This window comes from Eleutherodactylus coqui, chromosome 8 (assembly GCF_035609145.1).
Source record: "Eleutherodactylus coqui strain aEleCoq1 chromosome 8, aEleCoq1.hap1, whole genome shotgun sequence".
NCBI lineage: Eukaryota > Metazoa > Chordata > Amphibia > Anura > Eleutherodactylidae > Eleutherodactylus > Eleutherodactylus coqui.
In genome coordinates, this window is record NC_089844.1 from 174,174,706 (window position 1) to 174,198,859 (window position 24,154).

The 24,154-nt window shown below is 43.0% G+C and overlaps 1 protein-coding gene across 1 annotated transcript; it reads right to left on the minus strand.

The window, feature by feature from the left end:
• Positions 1–10,851: 10,851 nt before the first annotated feature.
• On the minus strand, positions 10,852–23,762 carry LOC136577691 (microfibril-associated glycoprotein 4-like). Its single transcript, XM_066577608.1, has 6 exons — positions 23,695–23,762; positions 21,752–21,877; positions 15,603–15,760; positions 12,984–13,080; positions 12,700–12,894; positions 10,852–11,247 (listed from the first exon to the last, which is right to left on the minus strand). The coding sequence occupies exons 2-6, from the start codon at positions 21,840–21,842 to the stop codon at positions 10,979–10,981; spliced, it is 810 nt and encodes a 269-aa protein (XP_066433705.1). The 5' UTR covers positions 21,843–21,877; positions 23,695–23,762; the 3' UTR covers positions 10,852–10,978.
• Between the last annotated feature and the right edge of the window lie 392 nt (positions 23,763–24,154).

Consider the following 24,154-nt stretch of genomic DNA (forward strand, 5'->3'; position numbering starts at 1 on the left):
CAAGACTGTGTCACCGGTCCCCAGTCAAGGCTGAGTTGGCGGGAGCACTGTAAAAGGATGGTGAGGGAGTACGTAGCCGATCGCACGACCGTCCTCTGTGACGCCTCTGCCCCCTACAACTACTGGGTGTGGAAGCTGAACACGTGGCCTGAACTCGCGCTGTATGCCCTGGAGGTGTTTGCTTGTCCTGCGGCTAGCGTCTTGTCAGAGAGGGTGTTTAGTATGGCTGGGGGAATCATCACGGATAAGCGTACCCGCCTGTCAACCGACAGTGCCGACAGGCTTACACTCATCAAGATGAACAAAGCCTGGATTTCCCCAAACTTCTCTTCTCCACAGCGGACAGCAGCGTTACCTAAACAATACGTAGGCTGCACCCGCGGATGGAAGCATCGTTCTCTATCCCCATCAAAAACGGGGACCTTTTTGCTTCATCAATCTGTGTATAATATTCCTCCTCCTCCTCCTGCTCCTCCTCCTGAAACCTCACGTAATCACGCCGAACGGGCAATTTTTCTTAGGCCCACAAGGCTCAGTCATATAATTTTTCGAAACAATTTTTAGACGTTTCAATGCTCATTGAAGTGTTGAAACTTCCACCTCAACCAATTTTTATTTTTACTGGGCTGCCTCCTGGCCTAGTTACCTATTAAGCCACATTAACCAAAGCGATTAATGGGTTTCACCTGCCCTCTTGGTTGGGCATGGGCAATTTTTCTCAGGTACATTAGTACTGTTGGTACACCAATTTTTGGGGGCCCTCGCCTACAGTGTAATCAAATTAATTTTTAGCCCACCTGCATTACAGCTGACGTTACATCAGCTGTGTTGGGCACTGCAATGGGATGTATTTATGTACCGCCGGTGGGTTCCAGGGAGCCACCCATGCTGTGGGTCCACAGGGAGTTGTAACTACATCTGTCCACTTCTAAAGAACCCCAGTCTGACTGGGGCATGCAGTGTGGGCCGAAGCCCACCTGCATTAAGCACGACATTACCTCAGCTGTGATGGGCAATGCAATGGGATATATTTATGTACCGCCGGTGGCTTCCTGGCACCCACCCATGCTGTGGGTCCACAGGGAGTTGTAACTACATCTGTCCACTTCTAAAGAACCCCAGTCTGACTGGGGCATGCAGTGTGGGCCGAAGCCCACCTGCATTAAGCACGACATTACCTCAGCTGTGATGGGCAATGCAATGGGATACATTTATGTACAGTGGGTGGGTTCCAGGGAGCCACCCATGCTGTGGGTGCACACGGAATTCCCATTGCGGAGTTGTACCTGCCTGTGACTATTTATAAAAAACCGCGGTCTGACTGGGGCATGCAGACACCTTGACAGAATGAATAGTGTGTGGCACATAGGTTCCCCATTGCTATGCCCACGTGTGCAGCTCCAGATGAAGGTGGCACAGGATTGGATTTCTCATTGCTTCTGTACAGCATTGTGGACTATCGCCCCGCCCCTTTTATGGGTGGGTCGCTGCCTAGCCATGCCAACCCTCTGCAGTGTGTGCCTGCTTTTCCTCTGGCAGACACACTTATAAACAGACATGAGGGTGGTGTGGCATGAGTGTAGCTGAACGCTGCGCAGGGACACTTTGGTGTGCGCTGTGGACACTGCGTCATGCGGGGGCGGGGGGTTGGGCAGCATGTAACCCAGAAGAAGTGGCAGCGGAGTGTCATGCAGGCAGTGATTGTGCTTTGTTGGAGGTAGTGTGGTGCTTAGCTAAGGTATGCCTTGCTAATGAGGGCTTTTCAGAAGTAAAAGTTGTTGGGAGGGGGGGGGGGGCCCACTCTTCCCGGTATTGTGGCTTAATAGTGGGACCTGGGAACTTGAGATGCAGCCCAACATGTAGCTCCTCGCCTCCTCTCCTTTATCCTATAACTTAGATTTACACATCAATTCCTTTCCTTCCCCCTCCCCCCTTCCCCTTCCTTCCTAGTATGACTTTATCAGGAGCAAAAAAATCCCTCTAGTGCTCAGTTCAATCTAACTGCCCCCCTGCACTTAATTACCCTGCTAGAACCTCTGCCATATATTATCCATACATCTTCCCTAATCTGACAATTCTTCATTTTCAGGACCTCCGACACATCCTATATACCTTTGGGATCGTGTCACCCCTAGGCATCCTGTTGGTGAGCCCCTTATCTCAATTTCTAATTAGTTTTATTCTTATTTTGGTTGGTTACATAAAGGTGTCCCTTCTCCCCCCCCCCTTTTTTTTTTTTTTTTCTCTTCCTAACTTTATCCCACACCATGAACCCAATGCTGTCAATGCACACCATTCTGAAGTAGCTTTCAAATAGATTCCCTTTTTTTTATTTATTTATTTATTTATTTCTTCTTTTCTCATTTTTACATACATATACACATTTATTTATGCACCCCCTCGGGTGTAGCAATCATATCATATTTCCCAATAGGCTGTACATGCATTTTAATTCTGTAGTCATTCCATTCAGCTGAAAGCAACCACACGATTTTGAGTCCATCCGCTCGCATATTGGTACTTTTAAGATTGGTATTTTACTCCGGATTGTCTTCATCCTATTTTAACAGATATTTGTTTTGTATAAATCTCATGTTAATTTACATGTACGGATGCTCATATTCTTTTATGTTTTTTGTCTCATATATATTTTATCACTGTTCAGATCGATGTTTTCATCATATATTTATTGTTCTTATTGACACATTTGTGAGACTTCATTATGTATATGAATTTTTTTTTTCCTCTCCCCTCTCCTCCCCTTTCTTTGTTAATCACTCCTCCATTATCTATTTGTACTTATCACACAGTCCTATCCAGCCGAACTGACGAAGGGGTTCTTCCCCGAAACGCGTATTCCATTGCTGGTTTTTAATTTCTGAAAAAATAATAAAAAAGAAGTGCTTTCACCATCACACATTGGACTTTGATCTACATCTTCTAGTAGCTTAGAGTGTTGCGCCTCCATACCAGTTCTTTTCACATCCTTTTTGATATACACAAATGGGACATATCAACGGTGGTTGTCCTGCTGGGTTGGTCATGGGAGAAAATAAGAATTGAGCCCTATTAGATCAGCATGGCTTCCATTCTTCTAGAAATTCTGACATTGAAAAGTACGAAGAATTGAAGAGAAGATGAGACATTCTGGAGGAATCGGAAAACTACGAGAAGAAAAAGTGAAATTGATTTTTGTGGACCCGTAATTTGGATTTTTCACACAGAAAATGACAGTAATCTAGAAAACCCCAAGTGGACGTAATCAGAGAGGTAAGCTGTAGAGATCTTTTACTATTGCTGGATGTCCTGCTCCAGGATTCAGTAGGGACTAATAGGATGAGATATTCATAGATAGTGACTGTAAATTAACCCAGACATCACGTCCAATTTCAGACCAAGGTTCTGATGAGTCTCTTGGTAACGGGCCTAAAATTAGAAATATCACTTTATTATATATGTAGTGACAAGCCAAAGACACCATCTAAGAGCATACAACTACAGAATAACAGGGGGTTACTGTTACTCACCCTCCTCCATTAAAAAAGCATAACTACTTCTATATAATAGCTCTATTCCGTGTCCTCTCGTCCCAATCGTTAGCTACGTGGACTCCTGCTACCCTCATAATTATTTCGATGTACATCAAGTGGTGTGCACCTTATATACTGTATTCAGATAGTGACTTTAAATTGACCCAGACAGTTACAGGAACAGCACCAATGGACGGGACCAGCCATGTGTGGTCTTATGAGAAACTCTCTGTCCATTGTACTCAAGAATTGCTGGGGTTTTTACAAATATCGTAGTGATATTCCTGTTTTTAGAGGTTGATCTCCCGCTGATTAACAAATAGATTTCAATGGCGTGAATCAGGATCCATCATTACACGGACAACACAAGACACTCACAAATGGCAGAGAGTGAAGAGACCAACTGTATAGTATGAAGACACTTATAGCTTACCAGCAATTCCTCTCCACCGTCTGTTCAGGCCCGGACTGGCTCACAGTCTACAGGTGGATTCCCCGGCTGGCCCTGAACCAGGAGTGTGCCCGTCAGCCCCTTGACCCCACAAGAGTGCCATTTGGCAGAGTACACTGCAGCGTATCAGCCAGTCTATAAGTCCATATAATAAAGTGGGTACGGTAGTTTATTTATACAGACACATAGGCTGGTTAAAATTATATCTAGGCACATCGGTAGGGCAGCCACTTTCCTCCCATCCTAGGCCCCACCTTCATTAATGGTACAGTGGGCCCACAGAATGAATTTTACTGGTGGGTCCTAGGCACCATAATCCGACACTGTTTGTTCATGGACCTGCATGGACACCTCCCTTCAATACCAGCCAACGTTTTTTGCATCTCCCCTTAGAGATCTGGAGCTATGTTCACAAGGTATAACGCAGTAGGCTGGCACCTGTTATACCCATGACTGATTTGGCTTTGGGCTGCTACTGAGGCTGCTGTAAAATTTCCTGGTTTTTACTCTCTAACCCCTTTTTCAGTGGCATCTAGTTTTTGCTGCAAGGAATCTGCAGATCGCTTCCCCAGGAGTAATCTCAGTATAGTGTAAGCTGGCCCAAATGGGTCAAAGGCCCCCGAGAGTGGTATCAAAGGGACAGGCAAGGACATAATCAGTAGAAAAGACTGAGGTCCAGATAGGAAGAGTTCTTGCAATACATTAAATTAGGTTGGAGGGCAGAACAGGCGGCAATTTGGCAAGACATGGTCAGAAAACAGACCAAGTTTTGGAAAGCTGGGTATACAGGCAAGGATCACAAACGGGAAAAAAACAGTAGTCAGGAACACGTTCACTTGTTACACCTTATTGCTCAGACCCCTCCAGTAGGGCAGGGTACCATAAATGATGCAGACAGTGTCTGGAGAGGCTGGGGATGATGCGCACAATTGTAGTATCCTGTGAGAGATGCCACGTATTTTGTAGTAAGCCTAGATGGTGTGGCCAGAAGTTATAACACCCCTGCTAGGGATACTGCCGGGAAATGGCTAACTACCCAAGCATGCGGCTGGAGTTGGGAGGGTGTAGTGGGTGGACCTGTCATGGTGGCACTTACCAACTCCTGGTCCTGGAGGGAGTTACGGCAGCATAGGATAGAGCCAGTAGTCCTCGGGATGAGGGGGATAGTAGTAGTTGTCAGTTCGTGACACCACCGTTCCACACACCGACATTCATTCACAGCGGATCAATAAACACTGGACAAGTGTATTGTACATCGGGTCCTCCGGAGCGGTTGAGGCCCGGTAAAACTTTACTAGTGACTTTTTGAATACGGTATAAACAACTTCAGCAGGCAGACTTTACAGTGCAGGCAAATCAGCATCATTCAGAAAACTTGACATAAAAGTCAATGGCCACAGAATGGCAGTAATTATCACCCCGCTCTCGTAGACTTCAGGACGCGTGTGTGTCAGTTAACGGGTGTACCACTATACAGTGATCCGGGTTTCAGACTTGCAAAACAAACTTCAGATTGTATTTAGAGATTTGATAGACTTCTGCACTGACCTTGCTTACGAAAATACACAGTCACTAGAAGGAGTAGTAACTTACAAGGGCTCTCGGTTATCGGACTTTTGGGGGAAAACACTCAGGTTTACTCACTCCCATTCTCAGTCTTTTCTTAAAGGTGAAGTCTTTCTTTCTCCTCCATCTTCAGCTGCAAAAGGGCAGACGGTGCCCTCATGCACCTCTGTGGTAGCAGACCACAGATGGAAGATGGGTGCTCCTCAGCACACAAGATGGAACTCCCTTCTCAAACCCAATCACCCTGATTTATAGATTCATCCACACCACGTCACATGACACTGTAAGATAGATACATTCAGCATGCAGCAGAGCTCACAGGCAATGATTTTAAGGGAGTTAACCCTTCAGACACTTCAGCTGTGCAACACACATGCAGAAAATAGACGTGACAGCTTTGCACAGTGCATCCATATAAGACAGACATGTATGACAATTATGAAGGGGACCAGGATGTTGTTCTGGGACACTACACAATGGTCCTTTAAGAGGCCACTCCAGCAAAAGCACATTTTTCTCTCACCTGATTGCCTGTCATACTCTGGAGGCAAGCCATTCCAGAGGTTTTTAGCATCCTCCAGCTCAACCCCTCCTTAGTCAATCAGGGCTCAAGTACCACAAAGTGACTGTCCAATATAAAGAGATTTTCCCTGTTGCTAAGGCCAGGCAGAGGTACAGGAGAAACAGACATATGATCAAATATAGTATAATAAATGCATATAATGATGCAGTTTCCCCAAAATATAAATATTATCCAGTATTGCCAGTGCTGGGTCACTACACATACAGCACAGTACCTTGTTTGATGCTTATCAGACACCTTCTTGGGACATTTGACTTTCATTTTCAAATCTATCCCATGATGCATCAGTACAGCATTAGCTGAGGCTATACCATTTTTACCAGCAGGGGAGATAGTTTAATTATGAATACCTTCTATATCGGAGCCTCATGTGGCGCGGAGTGTAAGCTCTGACTCACAACCTGAAGGTTGTAAGTTCAATCCCGGGTAGCCGACTCAAGCTCCACTCATCCTTCCGAGGTTGGTAAAATGAGCACTCAGCTTGGTGGGGGGTAATGAATAAAAATTACCTGAAAGCGCTGCGTAATAAGTTGGCGCTATACAAATAACAAGATTTATTTATTTTTTTAATATTCACTTATATAAGCAACAGAACATACATGTACAATCAGGAGGATGAGCTGTGATCTGCTCTTATATACCTGTGTGATCATCATTAGTAACTGTGACAGGAGTGTCTTTGTCCCCGTGCAGGCAATTTATGTGGTAGATCCATGTAACAGCATCACTCAAACTGAGAATCTGACAAGAAAATAAATACATAACCCCAAGTAGACCTGAGTTGATCTGATTTGTGATCACGTGACCGTCTGAAGAGAAAGAGGTCGAGAAATACTACAGGAAGAAATAACTAACTAAGCTAGCATTAGCTCACATATATACTGGGGCAATAGCTGCATAATGAATGAATAAAAATGACTGGAGTGGCGCTTCAAGATTCACTCTGCAAGCAGCGGAGACAACTGGGGAAACATTGAGGCATCGGCTACACAGAGGACATGGAGGATGTTGATGGCTTTGACCGCTGGGAGAAGAATGTGAGGAGAGATACATGAGCATGATTTACTTATATACTGATGTCTATAAAACCTTATTACCAAGAACCTTGTGAGACCACTTTAAAGAAAATGGCAGCTTGGAACAAATCCACAATTGTTAAGTCTATTGTAGGACACAATACTGTGCTTTACTTATTGTTTCTCCTCAAGTTCCTCTTTTATATTTCAGCATTTTAACAATCAGGGTAAAAGTCTTTATTTTCTGAAGAAAGTCCCAACTATTCCCAGAAAGGATGTTCTAACTGTCACGTCCGCATGGCACTAGAACACCATGTCCATTACGGACGCAGGGCAACATTCACACTGAAATGCAAAAACACACACTATACTAATGCTAAGACAGACTATACCACTCCAGGCAATAGAAGATGGAGAATCCTGTCCCTTACTAATCAGGGAGATGGGAAACCCCTGCCAAAGCATGGAGTAAGCGTCCTGGTAAGGACAGCCCTATGGTCTTCACCTAGAACCTGACAAGCCCTGAGAAGGCACCTGGAGAGATGCACTAAACAGCACAAAGCAACTGAAAAAACTAACAAAGTATAAAGAAAGAAAACCAGCACTTAGCTGAATGTAGATGTAACGTCTTAGCGGCGCTGGATAGGAGCCACGGGTGTAGTAGCCATGCAGGACCGAAAAGTAGTCAGGAGGAAGCTAGAGGTTGTCAGCAGGTAGTCACAGTTGTAGTACAATGGATGAGGCGGAAAGCATAGTCAGGTGGAAGCCAGGAGTCATTATTGGTTATTCACAGTTGCAGTACAATGGATGAGGCGGAAAGCATAGTCAGATGAAAGCCAGGAGTCATTATCGGGTTGTCTTGCAGAAATAGTGGAGAAGCAGGTAACATGGAGCTTACCCAAACATTAGTGAATCCTGCACTGAGCAGGGGGTTGGACCAGATGACCTGGAGGTCCCTTTCAAGTCTACCATTCTATGATTCTAAGAATAGCAGAAAAGACTATAATATACTTCAGCTTTCTGGCTGATAACAGAGCAGCAATAGCAGTTGAAGTATATTTAATTTTTCTATGTCTTCGTACCACATTTTTAATTAACTACATTTTACATAAGAGATAGAGAAATTAATAAGGTAAAAGTTAGTATCCAGTAGCTTCCTCCCATATGCATAGATAGACACATTTAGTAATAAAAATTTTCATGGATCATGTACTTAGAAAAGCCAACAAGCCCCAGACAATATCCATCGCATAACGCATCTCTCATATTTCCACTCCCGGGGGCATTCCTGCCATGTTGCTTTCCTTGGATACATATAAAGCCTTTGCTATAAACTGGTCATATCTGTTCTAGAACACTGGAAGTTCTTACCGAGTTCCTTACATATTTACAAGGGCTGCTGTTCTGATGCTATTTCTATCTGTTGAGGCACATGGCAGGGATGACCCTTATCCCTCCCTTCTGTTTATTCTAGGCATGGGACCAATGGCAATCAAAATTCGAGACAACCCAAACATAAAAGGAATTAAGGTAGCATCTATTAATCATAAGATCAGCATGTTTGCAGACAGCATAGTAATGATTATATCTTCTCCCCACACTACTATCCCGAACTTCCTGACAGCTGACCAAATGAGTCCCTCTCAGGTATGAAAATTAATAACGCAAAGTCAAAAGCTTTTAACTTCACCTTATCCCCAGACATGGTCTCTCAACCTCAATCAAATTTCCTCTTTTCACTGGAAATCTGGGTCACTGGAGTCTCTAATTCTTACGCAGCATTATGCACCCAAGACTATGCTCTACTCCTATGGAAATTCAGATTGCTTCTAGAATTACCATATTTCATGGATTGAGAGGGTTATCTCTCTGAAAACTACATTTCCTCCCAGACTTCTGGACTTCTTTAGAGCTCTCCTGTTCATGTCCTAGGACAGTGTTCTCCAACTCCAGTCCTCAAGGATCGGCAACAGGTCATGATTTCAGAATTTCCTCAGTATTGCACAGGTGATGTAATTATTGTCAGTGCCTCAGACATTGCCACAGGTGTTCTATCTATAGGATGTTCTGAAAACATGACCTGTTGGTGGTCCCTGAGGACTGGAGTTGGGGACACCTGTCCTAGGATATATCCTGAAAACATTTCTACAAATGTCACTACTAGAGTTGAGCGAACATGCTCTGCCGAGCTTGATGCTCGTTCGAGTATTAGCGTACTCGATGGTGCTCAGTACTCGAATGAGCATCAAGCCGTGTTGGACCCCGCCCCAGTTTTTAGCTCCTCCCTGCTGTGACGTGCCTGTTTTGGCCCCTCCCCGCCGCAGCGCATGTCATTGGCAATTTTTTGTCTGGCAGGGGGAGAGAGGGAGAGAGAATTTTACGAAATGCCCAACTCGAATAACGCGGACTGGAGCATTTGGGTGCTCGCTCATCTCTAGTCACTACGCTTTCTTTGGAATAATTCTATTCCGAGAGTTCTGCGCTCCACTCTATACAGGCATAGACCAATAGGAGGGCTAAGAGATCCAAATCTTATAAATACTATCAAGCAGCGCAGGTGGCTCAGTTGGCTCTCCTTCATTCAACAAAAAATGCCCCCCCTCTGGTTATCTTTAGAGGCCATAGAGGTCCATCCTCACACTAACCAATCAATCTTGTGTGCCCGATCAATAAGTAGACCTCTATCCACTATCCCAATAACAAACTATTGTCTTTAAATCTAGAACTTGTTTAAATAATCAGGAGGCCTAATTTCTCTCTAAAAGCTCATATTACATTTTTCATGAAATCCCTTATTTCCTCCTGGCAATGACTCTGCTCAATCACTGTACGGCCGATCACAGCTATTAACCCTTTAAATCCCCCGAACGATGTTCGGGGGTCCCGTACGGCCCCTCTGTGGTAAGTTTGGGGGAGCCGTGCAGGTGTCATGGCAGCTGAGGGCCTTCTGAAAGGCCCTAGGGCTGCCTTAGGAGACTGCTTATCAGGCCATCCCCGTGGGGTGGCTTGATAGGCTGCCTGTCAGAATGCAGTATGACGTAATGCTATAGCATTACGTCATAGTGCAGGAGCGATGAAAGTATTGCATATTGTAGTCCCCCAGAGGGACTTTAAAGAAAAGTAGAAAGAAGATTAATAAAGTTTTATTAATTGTAAAAAAAAAAAAAAAGTTATAAAAGTTTGAATCACCCTCTTTTACCATATCAATAATAAAAAAAAATCAAACTCATGAAAGAAAAAATACATATTTGGTATCACCACGTCCATAAAAGTCCGATCTATCAAAGTAGCACATTACTTATCCCGCACAGTGAATGTCGTCTGAAAAAAAAATAAAGAACGCCAAAAATGCACTTTTTCAGTTACCCTGTCTCCCAGAAAATCGCAATAGAAAGCGATCAAAAAGTTGTATGCATTCCAAATTAGTACTAACGGAAACTACAGGACATCCTGCAAAAAATGAGCCCTCGCTCAACTACGTCAACAGAAAATTAAAAAAATTATTGCGCGCAGAAGATGACTGCCAAGATACACAAGCGATAACCTGATGTAAGACGTTGTCACGAGAGACGTCAATATCTCAAGTGTTGTCTGGCTGGATCTGTTTTGTGTCATCCAAATCTACACATTATGTTTTGGAGGGATCGAAGAACACAGAGTTATGAATTGTTTATTACATTTATAAGTGCGATAAGTGAATCAGACAGAAGAATAAGCTGCTATATTAAGTGATGAATCCCCAAGATGTTCCATTGGTAACGAAGCCTAACATCGTCAAGAATAAAGACTCGTCGGTCTTGTCATCTGTTATGAAGATGGGTTCTCGGCGGTATTATGATTTGCTGCTATCACCAGATGTTGGTGCAATCTTCATCTCAGTCCTTTTTAATGAATAGTAGGCTCCTTTCCATGTGGCCCACACAAGGCCAGTGGCGTACTCCGTGGTGATTCCATGCTGATATTTCCCATTTAAATTGGCGCTGTGACATTTGGTATACCAGAAAGCTCCATGATAGATCACTGCACAGTTATCGACATGTATATCTCTATCGTGGTCATGGGTTGAAAATTTAAACTGGTTATGCCCCTGTAGAGGATTTCCTGTGAATGGAAACGCAAAATCATCAATAGAGATGATCCAAGTAGATAGCTCAGACGACACAATGGTAAATCCCCTTCCTGATTATTCTCTTAACCACTTATCAAACGTGAACATCCAACAGGTCAAGTGGATACATCTACAGATCTCTCCCATAGAACACAGCCTCTTCATTTCACCACAAAGAACCTCAGGAATACAATCATTGGAATAAACTCCCTCTTCTCTAATCGCTCAGTTCCTTGGTGACATCTTGACACTTTTTGATTCTTGACTTTTTTTTTAATCTCAGTCGTGTTCCACAATAAAACTTTCATTTCAGAATTATTTTGGTGTTGGATGAGAAGGGTATTTTTTCTCCTTTGGGGGGAGCACCTAGTGAGGAGACTTATAAGGCCATCTGTGCCCCTCTGGGAAATTTATGTAAATGGGAAGATGGAACAATACCTCGGTAGCGCCAACTATTGGATGGCAGCATTCCTGCAAGTCAATGTCAGACCGCTTAGCAAGTCTTGCAACAATGAATGCGAATATGAGCCATAGCCAGTCTTCTCCATAAGGAAAGGATTAGCCATCCACATACTGCTGTTTGGGGTATTTGCTCCTCATCAGTGTGCAGTAGGTTTGCTAGCTTGGCTGGGGGCTCTCTCTATGAAGAAACCATATCCTTCCAGACCTATACATTAAAGGCCTCTCACCTAGCAAAGCTAGCAAACCTACTGCACACTAATAAGAGGCAAATATCCCCAAACAGCCGTATGTGTATGGTGTGTCCTTTCTTTCCGGAGAGGATTCCGGCTTTGGCTTATATTCCCAGTCATTATTACAAGACTTGTCAAAAAGTCTGACATTGTCTTATAGGAATGCTGCCTTCTGATAGGTGGTGTTGCTCATCCTGCTCTCCCAAACTAACATCCACCCCCACATCTGCCCCAGTGAGTGCTCAGTGAGCAGCAAACTACTTTCCATATTGCCAATGGATCTCAGTGCTGCAAGCTGCTCATTTAGATCCAGGATCTGGGCTTCCAAATGTGCAATGTGCTATAAAGTTTTATTCTTATCCACTGGAGTGGCGGTTCTGAGTTTACCCTTCTTCCTTGCAGTATTGGTCTGGAAGTGGACGGCCAAACGGAGGAGCAGGCGGAAGTCACTTTCCATACAAGCTTATCAAGACAAGGAAAATGAGACATTGGATGGACCACATGAAAAACAAATGGATCTCAATGTAAATTATGAAAATGCTAATTGGTTAGTCTTCTTTATGGCCATTGACACCTGAATCAGAGTGCCAATTTTGGGGGGCTCCCAAAAATAATATTATTATGACACATTTAGAGTTATTTAGGACTTCAGCACCTTTACCTGTGAACAAGATCATCCATAAAGACAACAGACACGTAAAAAATAAAAATGTATGAGATATTCTAATGGCAACCACTTCCTTCTTCACCTACCGCTACGTTTCTTTGGATCTCCCTCCTTGAATCCATCAATAAACAGTTCATATCCATCCTCATCAGGGTTGACAGCCAGAGGTGAGAGGGAGAAGGAGTCATAAGTCACATGTCGAGTCTCGTTATCAAAGTCCTCCATGTCGATGCGCAGGCTATACGTCTTCCTCTGGGTTAGGAGGAAAATGTTCTGCAAACCTGAGGAGATGAATGTACAGTGATGTGTAACCCCAAATGTGCGGCTGATGTAAAAATCTAAAGCCGAAGAGTGAGAAACAAGCAGTTACCCAGCCAATATTCTCCAGACACTCGTCCAAATCCCAGTTTATACTGCTCCCAACCCCGGTAGAAGTCCACACTGCCATCGAACCTCTTCTGAAAGACCTGCAAGAAGAGGTAGAGTCTGGAGGTAACCCTTCACAGTTATACATTGCACAATCTAGGATGATGGATGGATGGATGCATGATGGAGACTGCTAGGATCCATTTATGAAGGCTTCTGGACCCAACTGAACTGATGGAAGGTATCAATATTTCCTACAGCAGGTCCAATTGGATTATGATTCTTGTGTACATTTGTTTCCCAGTGAGAATGTTTGAGATGCTGGTAACATTTTTTGATAGGAGATCAGCGGATGGTGCATTTACAGGGCGACAATGACCAATTGGGAGTAATTTGGAGTAGATCATTGACTGATGAAGTCTTAAAGGGACTCTCTTAGTGGATTCCCATACAGTGGCTATGGACAAGGGATGTACATTACTGTGGAAAAGTTTTGGACAGGTGTGGAAAAAATACTGCAAAGAAAAAAAATACCTTAAAAAATAGAAGTGTTAATGGTTTATTTGTGTCAATTGCCAATATGGTAAAGAATTAAGAGAGAAATGTAAATCACATCAATATTTTGTATGACTGTCCTTTGCCTTCACAGCAGCATCAATTCTTCGAAGTACAATTACACAAAGTCAGAAATTTTGTAAGATTACAATCAGGTTTATGATTAACCAATCATACCAAACAGGTGATAATGATCATCATTTTCATATGTAGGTTGAATTACAGTCATTAACTGAAACAGAAACAGTTGTGTAGGAGGCTTAAAACTAGGTGAGAAACAACTAAACTCTGCAACAAAGGTGAGGTTGTGGAAGACAGTTTCTTGTCACAGGTCATACACCATGGGAAGACTGAGCACAACAACAAGACACAAGGCAGTTACAATGCATTAGTAAGGTTTTCCCAGGCAAATATTTCAAAACAGACTGGGGTTTCAAGATCTGCTGTTCAAGCTCTTTTGAAGAAGCACAATAAGTGAGCAACTTTAAGGACCGTAGACACAGTGGACGGCCAAGGAGACTTAGTGCAGCAGATAAACACACATAATGTTTACTCCCCTTCAAAATCAGAAGATATTCAGCCATGCCATCAGCTCAGAACTGGTAGAAACCAGTGGGACCCAGGTACACCCATCTACTGTTCAGAGGAGTCTGGCCAGAAGTGATCTTGATAGAAAATCCAAAAAGCCAAAAGAAACAAGGCCAAGTGACTGTAGGAACTGGGATGTATTAATGGCAGCAGGTACTCTTTACTGAGCAGTCAAAATGTAAAATATTTCTCTGAACCAGAAAGCAGTTTGTTCACCGAAGGGCTGAATAGCGGTACAATAATGAGTGTCTGCAGGTAACAGTAAAGAATGGTAGAGAGCCAAATAATAATGAGTGTCTGCAGGCAACAGTAAAGAATGGTAGAGAGCCAAATAATAATAATGAGTGTCTTCAGGCAACAGTAAAGAATGGTAGGGAGCCAAATAATAATAATAATGAGTGTCTGCAGGCAACAATGAATCACTATGGAAGTTCCTTGGAGTTTTGGGTCTGCATTTCATCAAATGGAGTTGGGGATTTTTTTAAGGATTAATGTCCTTAAAGCTGAGGACACCATGAATATTTTCCTATCATTCAATAGTAAAGCAGATACTTACCCACTCGAGATGAGCGAGCAAACTCGCTAAGGGCAATTGCTCGATCGAGCATTGCCCTTAGCGAGTACCTGCCCACTCAAGAGACAAGTTTTGGGTGCCGGCGCGGGGGAGCGGTGAGTTGCGGCAGTCAGCAGGGGGGAGCGGGAGGAGAGAGGGAGAGATCTCCCCTCCGTTCCTCCCCGCTCTCCCCTGCAGCTCCCTGCCCGCCCCCGGCACCCGAACCTTTTCTCTCGAGCGGGCAGGTACTCGCTAAGGGCAATGCTCGCTCGAGCAATCGCCCTTAGCGAGTATGCTCACTCATCACTATTACCCACCATTCAGTACCATCAGGGAAGCGTCTGATTGACTCCAAATATATTCTGCAAAAGGACAACGACCTCAAATATGTAGCCAATGGCAATCAGAACTATCTTCAGTGTAAAGAACAGGGAGTCCTGGAAGTGCTGATTTGGCACCGCAGAGGTCTGATCTTATCATCATCCACTCTGTCTTGAGACAGAAGTATTGGAGCGAGCCGACATCCACAGAAGATCTGTGCGTAGTTCTTCATTAAGTCTGCAGCAAGCTACTTGCCAAGTTCCTTCATAAACTGTGTGCAAGTATATCTAGAAGAACTGATGCTGTTGTGAAGGTAAACGGCGGTCACACCAAATATTGATGCGATTCGTATTTCTCTTTTATTCAGTCACTTTGCATTTTGTTAATTGACAAAAATAAACTATTAACATTTCCATTTTTTCAAATATTCTTAATTTGCAGTACTTTTTGCCCAGTATTGTATGCACCAAGATTTGGCCCCTTTATAGGATCATTTAGATCTTGGTGTAGATTTGGAATTGCTGATCTATGGCTGCTTAGACAGAAGCATATGTTTAGATATTAACAAGACTGACTCTATATGACAGTATGGGGGCCGGTACTCACCGTCCAGGGTCCACCAGCACTGGTCATGTCACAATACACAGAGACGGGTGGAGAACTCGCCCCACCTGGATATATCAGGTACACGCCGTCCGCTGTCAGACCCTGGGCCGACACATCAGAGCAGTCATAGGGGCGGCAGGAATCTATGCAGCCAACAACTAGGAGGAGAGGACACAGCAGGGGGTCAGAGTTACAGGTCCACAGCTGCCACATTGTACTTCTGAAACATTTTAGCTCAAATGCATAGCTGAGACCCCACGGAATTCAGCCACCCCCTCTCTGACTAATTCTCCCCACAAAGTAAGGAAATTGTTGAAAATTGTGAGTTGTGGTCACTGGTTGGCTGCTCAATCATGTGGGCATTTGTGTGTATGAGTTGTGTCTGCTGATGTCATCAGTTTGTCTAGTTCTATACAGTATTTAGGGACTGTAGCGCTGTCTTTAAAAAAGTATATAAATTTTATGTTTGCTTATGAAATTTATGAGAATGTTTAAAATAATTTTGTGTAATCTCATTAATTTAATCCGATTTGATCTGCCACTACTCAAACCCAGATGACGCGTACGCCAACATGCCCCGAAACAAGCAACTGAGCTAAACCCAGAGTCGGGCGTTTGCTGTTGCGTGCTCTACGGATTTTTATACCTTCTAACTATGTTCTCTTGTAAGTTTAAGTCGGACAATATTTGGTTCACCCCTTGTGTATTACACTATTCTAGTTCCTTTTCCTCTTTGTCAGCACTTGGGATATTTAGTATGATTAGCTGCATTACTGAAGTCGGCTTTCTTTCTTTGGCATGAAGAGAGGGAAACCAACTGCTTTCAAGTGAACTGAACCAGGGTCGGCCTTCGGACAGATGGCACCCTGTGCAAAATTTCCTTTTGCCCCAACTCCTTTCACCACCACCACAGTGCACTAAAAAGAAAAGCTTACATTTATGTGAGGGTACATTAAGGAAATAAGATCTGTACTTACGATATACAGATAAAATTATATATACATTCATTTATATACATATTGTGGTAATGCAGTACCAAGAGTTGCCTGTAGAGGGCCTCGGAGTACAGATTACTGTGTTTGTTTCGTTAACTTGAACCTAAGAAAGGGTTAACACCTATGGGTGTGGCAGGTACTAACGTAAAAGGAGCAGATCCTGCCACACTCAGGGGAAGTTATAGCTCAGTAGAGCAGATAGAAAGCTAGCTACTAGCCACACAGGCAGTAAAGCAGCAACATCAGTAACTTGGTCCGGTGTAGACCACTTGGGCCTGTCACCTGTCTGATGGAATAGGACACCCTCCAGATGCCCTGGTGGGGTTAGTGATGGGGCCCTGTGGGTTTTAAACCCTGGACATTACATATGGACTGTATTTGCATGCTGTGCATACATTTTGCTGTGGAATAAATGTTGGCAGGTGCCAGATTTAAAAATAATGCAAGTCTTCTGAGCCTTTGAGGCATTTGTACACGTGTTGTGCCCATTTCCAGACCAAGAAGTCATTAATCCGCAGGCGAGTGACCCCACTTGCCACAATATATATACTTAGTGCCACAATCAGTTTTGGCAGAGACTGTTTACATTTACATAGTAACATAGTATGTTAGGCTAAAAAAAAAAAAGACACATGCCCATCCAGTTCAACCTACTACCACCCAATGTTGATCCAGAGGGAGGCAAAAAACTCCAACTCGGTCATATGGAAAACATAATTTCAAGACACTTAGAAACCTTGAGGGGGTGAGGCCTTTCTCACTAATGAGATTTTAGAATAACCGTTATTTTTTGAATAAACAGAACTGTGGTTTATATTGTAGCCTCGTCTTCCCCACATAATCAGATAATCTACTTTTCCAGTGAGGAGTGTTACATCTGCGCTTTTAAAGGGTTCTTATAAATGTGGGGTTCAGAACTGAAAATGTTGTTTTAATATCCAAGGAAATTTTTGAGGAGAGAAAATAGATCTTTACATCTAAAACAATTCCTCACTTGTGGCTCGAGTTGTACAATCTACCAGTTCGAATATCTGTGTAGCCTCAGGCAGGGGCGTAACTATAGGGGATGCGGTTGCACCCGGGCCCAGGAACCTTAGGGGGCCCATAAGGCCTCTCCTCTCCTCATAGGGAGCCCAGTACTATGAATAAAGCAATAAAGTTGGGGGCCCTGTTACAGGTCTTGCATTGGGGCCCAGGAGCTTCAGGTTACGCCTCTGGCCTCAGGTATATTTGGAGGACTATGAACGCCCTCAGGACCCTAAATAAACAAATACCGTTTTAATATCCAGAATGGATTTCCAAAAACAGTGTATCATGAGATTTCCCAACGCTCATAACAAAGCCTCCTGTCTAATGTTTATTACACCGCTGGAGAAGGTCACACAAGGTCACTTTTCAAAACTCAAATCTAAAGAAATGTACTGGATACTTCAGCTTAACAGACTCGTGCCGAATGGTTTAAATGACGTATTAGAGAAAATCTAACATATAGTTTATATTTTCATTGTTTAGTCATTGTTTCACTCACTTTCTGTTTGTACAAATCCCCATTTTCGAGTCCACTTTTTAGTCCAATTTCTAATTGTTATTGTAACTTATAGTATCTTAAGGGCTCATCCACACGGGCGACATAAATTTGACATGAGAAAATCGCAGCAATATCGCTTCGGTGATCAGCGGCAATAAAGTGACTTTGTGGCACCACATGCAAGAATTTTCAGGGTGAGGGGACTTAAAATATATGCCTTACGCTCAAAATAATCCATAGCTGCAGAAAAAAAAGAATACATTACCTCTCCTCTCTGTGTCTCCCCTTAAGCCCCCTGGCAGTTGCTTGAAGTCTCCTGCAGAGGGTCTTCGAAAATCAATGCCTCCAGGAAGCTCTGCCTCTGATTGGTTCATGAGAGCCATGGCTCAGCCAATCAGTATCAGCATTCGAGGAACAAATCACAGCCATTCATTGAATCATTGAATGGTTGTGATTGGTTCATCGAACACTGGATCTGATTGGTTGACGAGCACCATGGCTCAGCCAATCACAGCCAGCCATTCCTGGAGGTGGTGATTTTGATCCTCCAATCCAGGAAAGACTGGCAGAAGACTGAAGATAAGTGCCAGACTTGAAGAGACAGCGCCTCTTAGGTGATGTATTATTATTTTTTTGGTTTTTACTGCAGCTCGAGCTTAGATTAGGGCTTTGACAGTAGGATTTCCTACTGTAAAAGTTGCATTGCACCGCAAGAAAACACGGATGCGATGCATCACATAGGAAGACTCCATAGGAACACATGGGCTAGAAAAAAAATTGCAAATTATGTCTGTATAGAGCATGATGCAATTTTGTAGTCTCACACTCCTCTCGGTCCTTTTGTCATTTTCCCCATATACGAATATTTTATTTTTTTACATAATTTGTTATATATGATTACCTATAAACACAGATATTTTATGGTCTTATACATCCTCCTTGATTACTCCTGGTCGGTCCACATTTCCATTGATGATTTTACAAAATCAGTAATCTTGAGTATCATCACCAATCCTTTGTTATAGTTTACCAAATGTTTTTGGTTTGACCACGTGGGTCCCAATAAATTAATCCCCATAGTTTTTGTTTCTGTATGTTGTACATTTTATAGTAATTTTGCTTTATATTATTTGGGTTTATTATGTTTTTTTTGTTAATAAAAGAAGGTTATAAATAAAAAAGGGTATATACAAGAAATATTATTTACTTCAAGATACATTGATTAATATTTTTTACAACCCATCGTGATCCCAGATTTTTAACCACATGTTTATTAATTTTAAGATGAATTGTAATATACTAGCCTGTAACATTCTACTTTCAGCACGTGGCATAACTCTGAAACGCACACCGGGGGATGTGCAATACTAATGGTGGAGTAGTATTTCTGATAGTTGGAACGCAGGCTCACATTTGGGGCTTTCTCGCTGGAGCAACATGATCGTTCGTACACATCCACACTAACGAACATAATTATGATCACCCTGCCCCACATTACCACCAAATAGATGATATGATACTATATAGTGCCGGCCAGATGCTTCACATGTAATGAACTTGTGCTTGAGAAAGGAGAACTATAGCTCCGAAATGCGTTGCATCGTCCTTGTACCTTTTTTGTTTTGTTTATTATATAAAAATAATTTACAAGTTGCTTGGAAGTGGCATCCTACCTTAGTGGGGCAGCGGCCAACAAAAAGAAGAGTAGACGGATTCAGACATGCAAATATACATATATATATATATATATATATTTTTTTTTTTTTTTTTTATTAATTAATTAATTTATTTTATTTAATTTTTTTTGACTCACTGACTCATTGACTAACTGGCCACTAATCTCTAACTTCCAGATGCCGTACAAACATGAAATTTTGCACAACCATTCTTTAGGTCCTACATAGGAAAAGTAAAGGGGTCACAACTCGATTATTCAATGCTAAGTACAAAAGTATTGGCACCCTTGTGTAATGTACCAAATTTAATTCTCTAACTTCCCGATGTCATACAAACATGTTTGTCATGTTTAGTGCTAATTTGTGATGTGGTGGCTTTTGATGAGATTTGTAACTCATAGAGTTCATAAAATACACCAACAATACAGTTTAAAAGAGTTAAATGATAAATTCAGTTCTGCTACATCAGTATATTGGCTGTACTCCAAAATTTAATGCTAATTGCAAAAGTATTAGGACTAGGGATGAGCGAGTATACTCGCTAAAGCACTACTCGCTCGAGTAATGTGTTTTAGCCGAATATCTCCCTGCTCGTCCCTGAAGATTCAGGGGCCGCCGCAGGGTGGGGAGCTGCTGGGGAGAGCGGGGAGGAACGGAGGGGAGATCTCTCTCTACCTCTCTCCCGCCCGCTCTCCCCTGCTCCCCGCCGCGACTCACCTGTCAGCTGCGGTGGCTCCCGAATCTTCAGGGACGAGCAGGGAGATACTCAGCTAAAGCACATTACTTGAGCGAGTAGTGCTTTAGCGAGTATACTCGCTCATCCCTAATTAGGACCCCTGGTTAATGTACCAAATCTAATTCTCTAAATTCCTGGTGTCGTACAAACATGACATTAGGCAGGAGCATTCTTTAGGTTCTAAATAGGAAAAGTAAAGGGATCACAACTTGATTATTCAGTGCTAATTGCAGAAGCATTGGCACCCCTGTGTAATGTAGCAAATCTAATTCTCTAACTTCCCGATGTCATAAAAGTGTGAAATTTGGCCCGAGCATTCTTTATACTCTAAATACGAAAATTAAAGGGGTCACAACTCGATTATTCAAAGCTAATTGCAATGTAATGTAACTTCCCGATGTCTTACAAACATGAAATTTGGCAGGAGCATTCTTTAGGTCCAAAATAGGAAAAGTAAAGGGGTCACAACTCAATTATTCAATACTATTTGCAAAAGTAAGTGCACCCCTATGTAATATAACTTCTCGATACCGTACAAGCGTGAAATTTGGCGTGAGCATTCTTTAGGTCCTAAATAAGGAGAGTGGGAGGGGTGGCACATTCTGCAGAGAGACATCGGTACATGCAGCCTGAGGAGAATCTAACGCTCCTCTATGTTTATACATATTTTATTCCTCGATCCTATAAAGTAACCTTGACTTCACAAAATTTTCCATGCAAACAAAACGTAAACACCTGTATCAAATTAACTTGGGCGAAGTTGGGTATATCAGCTAGTGTTACTATACAGGCAAGCAACAGCTGCAGAGAGTGATGCTGTCACTGACTGCAGGGCATCAAGAGAAAAGGGATGCAGGCGCTGTGTATGTACACTATCTGCTGATGTTCATCTAAATCTATTCGCTGTGTGATACTGTCACTGTCTGTTCCAGTACACGATTGGGTGGCACCAGCGCCACCTTTCATCTCTGGAGGGTCATGCGCCCTGTGTGGTTACACAGATTGCACACCCCAAAGGCCAACCATGGGCTGAACTATACCTACATAAAACTGCATAGGCCAGTGCAGTTGTGTTGCATTTTCTTTGCAGTAGAGAAAAGAAGTTTGGTCTCATACGTTATAGAATATCAGACCGGCGGTGAGCGGTGAGGTGCCGGTTTATTAGGAAGTACATAGATAGTGATCAGCGAGAGGTTGCGGGAGGTGATACTCACTGTTATCTTTGTTTCTGTGACTGATATCCAAAGACTGATCACTGCTCCCTAGAAACATGGTGATCGTGACGATGGCTGGGAAACTCCACATCTTCAGACTAATGACAGGAGCAATATGTGTTCAGCCTAGATTAAAGGAGACATGATGAAGGTAAGTGTCACCAGAAGCTGGAGGCTGTGCAGGAGTCCACGCGCTATATAATGAACAGGTTATATAATACAACTATCTTACCCGTCGCGCGTTGCTGCGAAGACACACAGACGTACATTTGTTTTTATATATATAGATAACAACCAATCACAACGTAGCTTTCATGTTACCTCAGCGGTATAATATAAAACAACCAATCACAGCGCAGCTTTCATGTTACCTCAGCTTTTTAATATATAAGACCCAATCACAGCGCAGCTTTCATGTTACCTCAGCGTTATAAGAAATAGCAACCAATCACAGTGCAGTGTTTATTTTACCTCAGTAGTATAAGGAATAGCAACCAATCACAGCCCAGCTTTCATGTTGCCTCAGCAGTATAATATATAGCAACCAATCACAGCACAGCTTTCATTTTACCTCAGCATTCTCAATATCCAGCAATTGTCTTGCGAAACGTTCGGTGGATGCATCATTTTGTAGTTGAACACTCATCCCGTTACTCGTAATGCCTTTTGCTTTCGTGCTTGAGATGGAAATTGAACGATCTACGTGGGGGGGCATAACTGTTGACGCTCGCACGCGCGCCACCTATCGTAGGATAGTTGTACTATGCCAGTAATCTTCCCAGGAGTGTACTCAGCAACTTCCCAATGTTTTATGGTGATTGGATGCATGGTGTAGTAATGCATAAAGGACAGACAGACATTCATTTTTATATATATAGATGGCACCTTATAGTTTATATATTGTAACATCCGGGATTAGGCACTCACCTCGGTACACCATCTTTTCTCATACGGCACACACAGTAAATTGACTTCCACACTGAAGTTTCTTTCAGTTAGACTCCTGCCAGCTCAATAACACCTCACAGCAACACAGTGCAAAAAAACACAAATCTTGGCCATCTGGCCTCTTACTACACATTTAACAGTGGCAGCTCTCTAATATTAAAGCTTAGTGCCCAAAACTACATACATCATCAAACCATATATCATAAACCAGCATAGAGTGCGTCTCATACCCTGTCGTGCCTTGAAGTCAGTACACAGGACTTTTGTGTAGGCAGTTTCTCTGTCCGAACTGGTAATGGGAGCCATTTTTGAGAAGCACAGCTTCTTTTTAACAAGCCCTTTCAGGTGACTCATAATGACGTAGCTCTACAGCTAGGAATGGCCTTTCTCTGCTGCCCATTTTCCTGAACTATGGCCGCCTGGTCACTCATATACGTCACCACAGTGGCTCCTCTACCACAATATATAGAACTAATCTCAGTAAACAATCCTTTACATTACTTATCCTGTACTGATCCTGAGTTCCATCCTGTATTATACTCCGGAGCTGCACTCTCTATTCTAGTGGTAGTTATTGGACACTAACAACATGGCTGAACCAATAATACTATAACACTGGTGCCAGTTACTTTGCCCTACTTTGCCCTGCTCACACATATTGTGCGAAATCCGCCTGCAGGAAAGATCACAGCATGTTATATCTTGGCGCGTATTTCATGCCAAGATAGTGCGTGCCGATTGTCGGCATGCCGCAAGTACACAATGCCATTGCATATTTGCTGCCTCGTGTGTGACACGCAGTGAATCAAGGCTCGAGCTGATACTTCCCAGAATGCAAATCACCAACGGGATACTTGTAGACCTCAGCTCTGATGCCTACATGTTTGGAACGATTGGATACATTACCGACATACTGATGATTAGCGGTGGACCTCAGCTATAGGTTGCAGGACTAGGATTACTATTTCCAGTCTTCCCTGACCGAGACAACTTACCAGAGACTTTTATCAGTATGAGGTGTATGCTCCTTCCAGATCTGTAGAATGGGATCACTGCTGACCCCTCTATATACTGTGCGTCGCTATATGTCACATGGGCACAGAACTCGCTGACTTACACATATATGTCTTCCTCTTTCCATCCTCTAAGAACTGATGGGACTTCCTGTTTAGGGTTGTTGCCCTCAGTCTTAAGGAATTTGGTTCAGGACACGTCAGAAATGATACGTGTCAGTGTCTCCTGCTAAATTATACCCTGATGTGAAGTGGTCCAGCCGCACTCCATAGTTTCTATATAATGGACTATATACCATCGCTGTGGAGGGTCCAAGTCCATAGCTGCTGCCATGCGTTCCCGCGATTCTCTGATTCTGATGTCTTATAAAGTGCTTGACTTTTGAACCTGGGTTGGACCTTTACATCATCGTAAAAAACCCAATCTAGAGTAAACCCTGAA

What these genes read in the sequence shown, in the direction of transcription:
- LOC136577691 (XM_066577608.1), bottom strand. Translation starts at nt 21,842, where the DNA reads ATGTGGAGTTTCCCAGCCATCGTCACGATCACCATGTTTCTAGGGAGC. An exon ending in TCACAGAAACAAAGATAACA is followed by an intron (nt 15,761 to 21,751) that starts GTGAGTATCACC and finishes CTCTCCTCCTAG; the next exon opens with TTGTTGGCTGCATAGATTCC. An exon ending in GTGCTGGTGGACCCTGGACG is followed by an intron (nt 13,081 to 15,602) that starts GTGAGTACCGGC and finishes CTCTTCTTGCAG; the next exon opens with GTCTTTCAGAAGAGGTTCGA.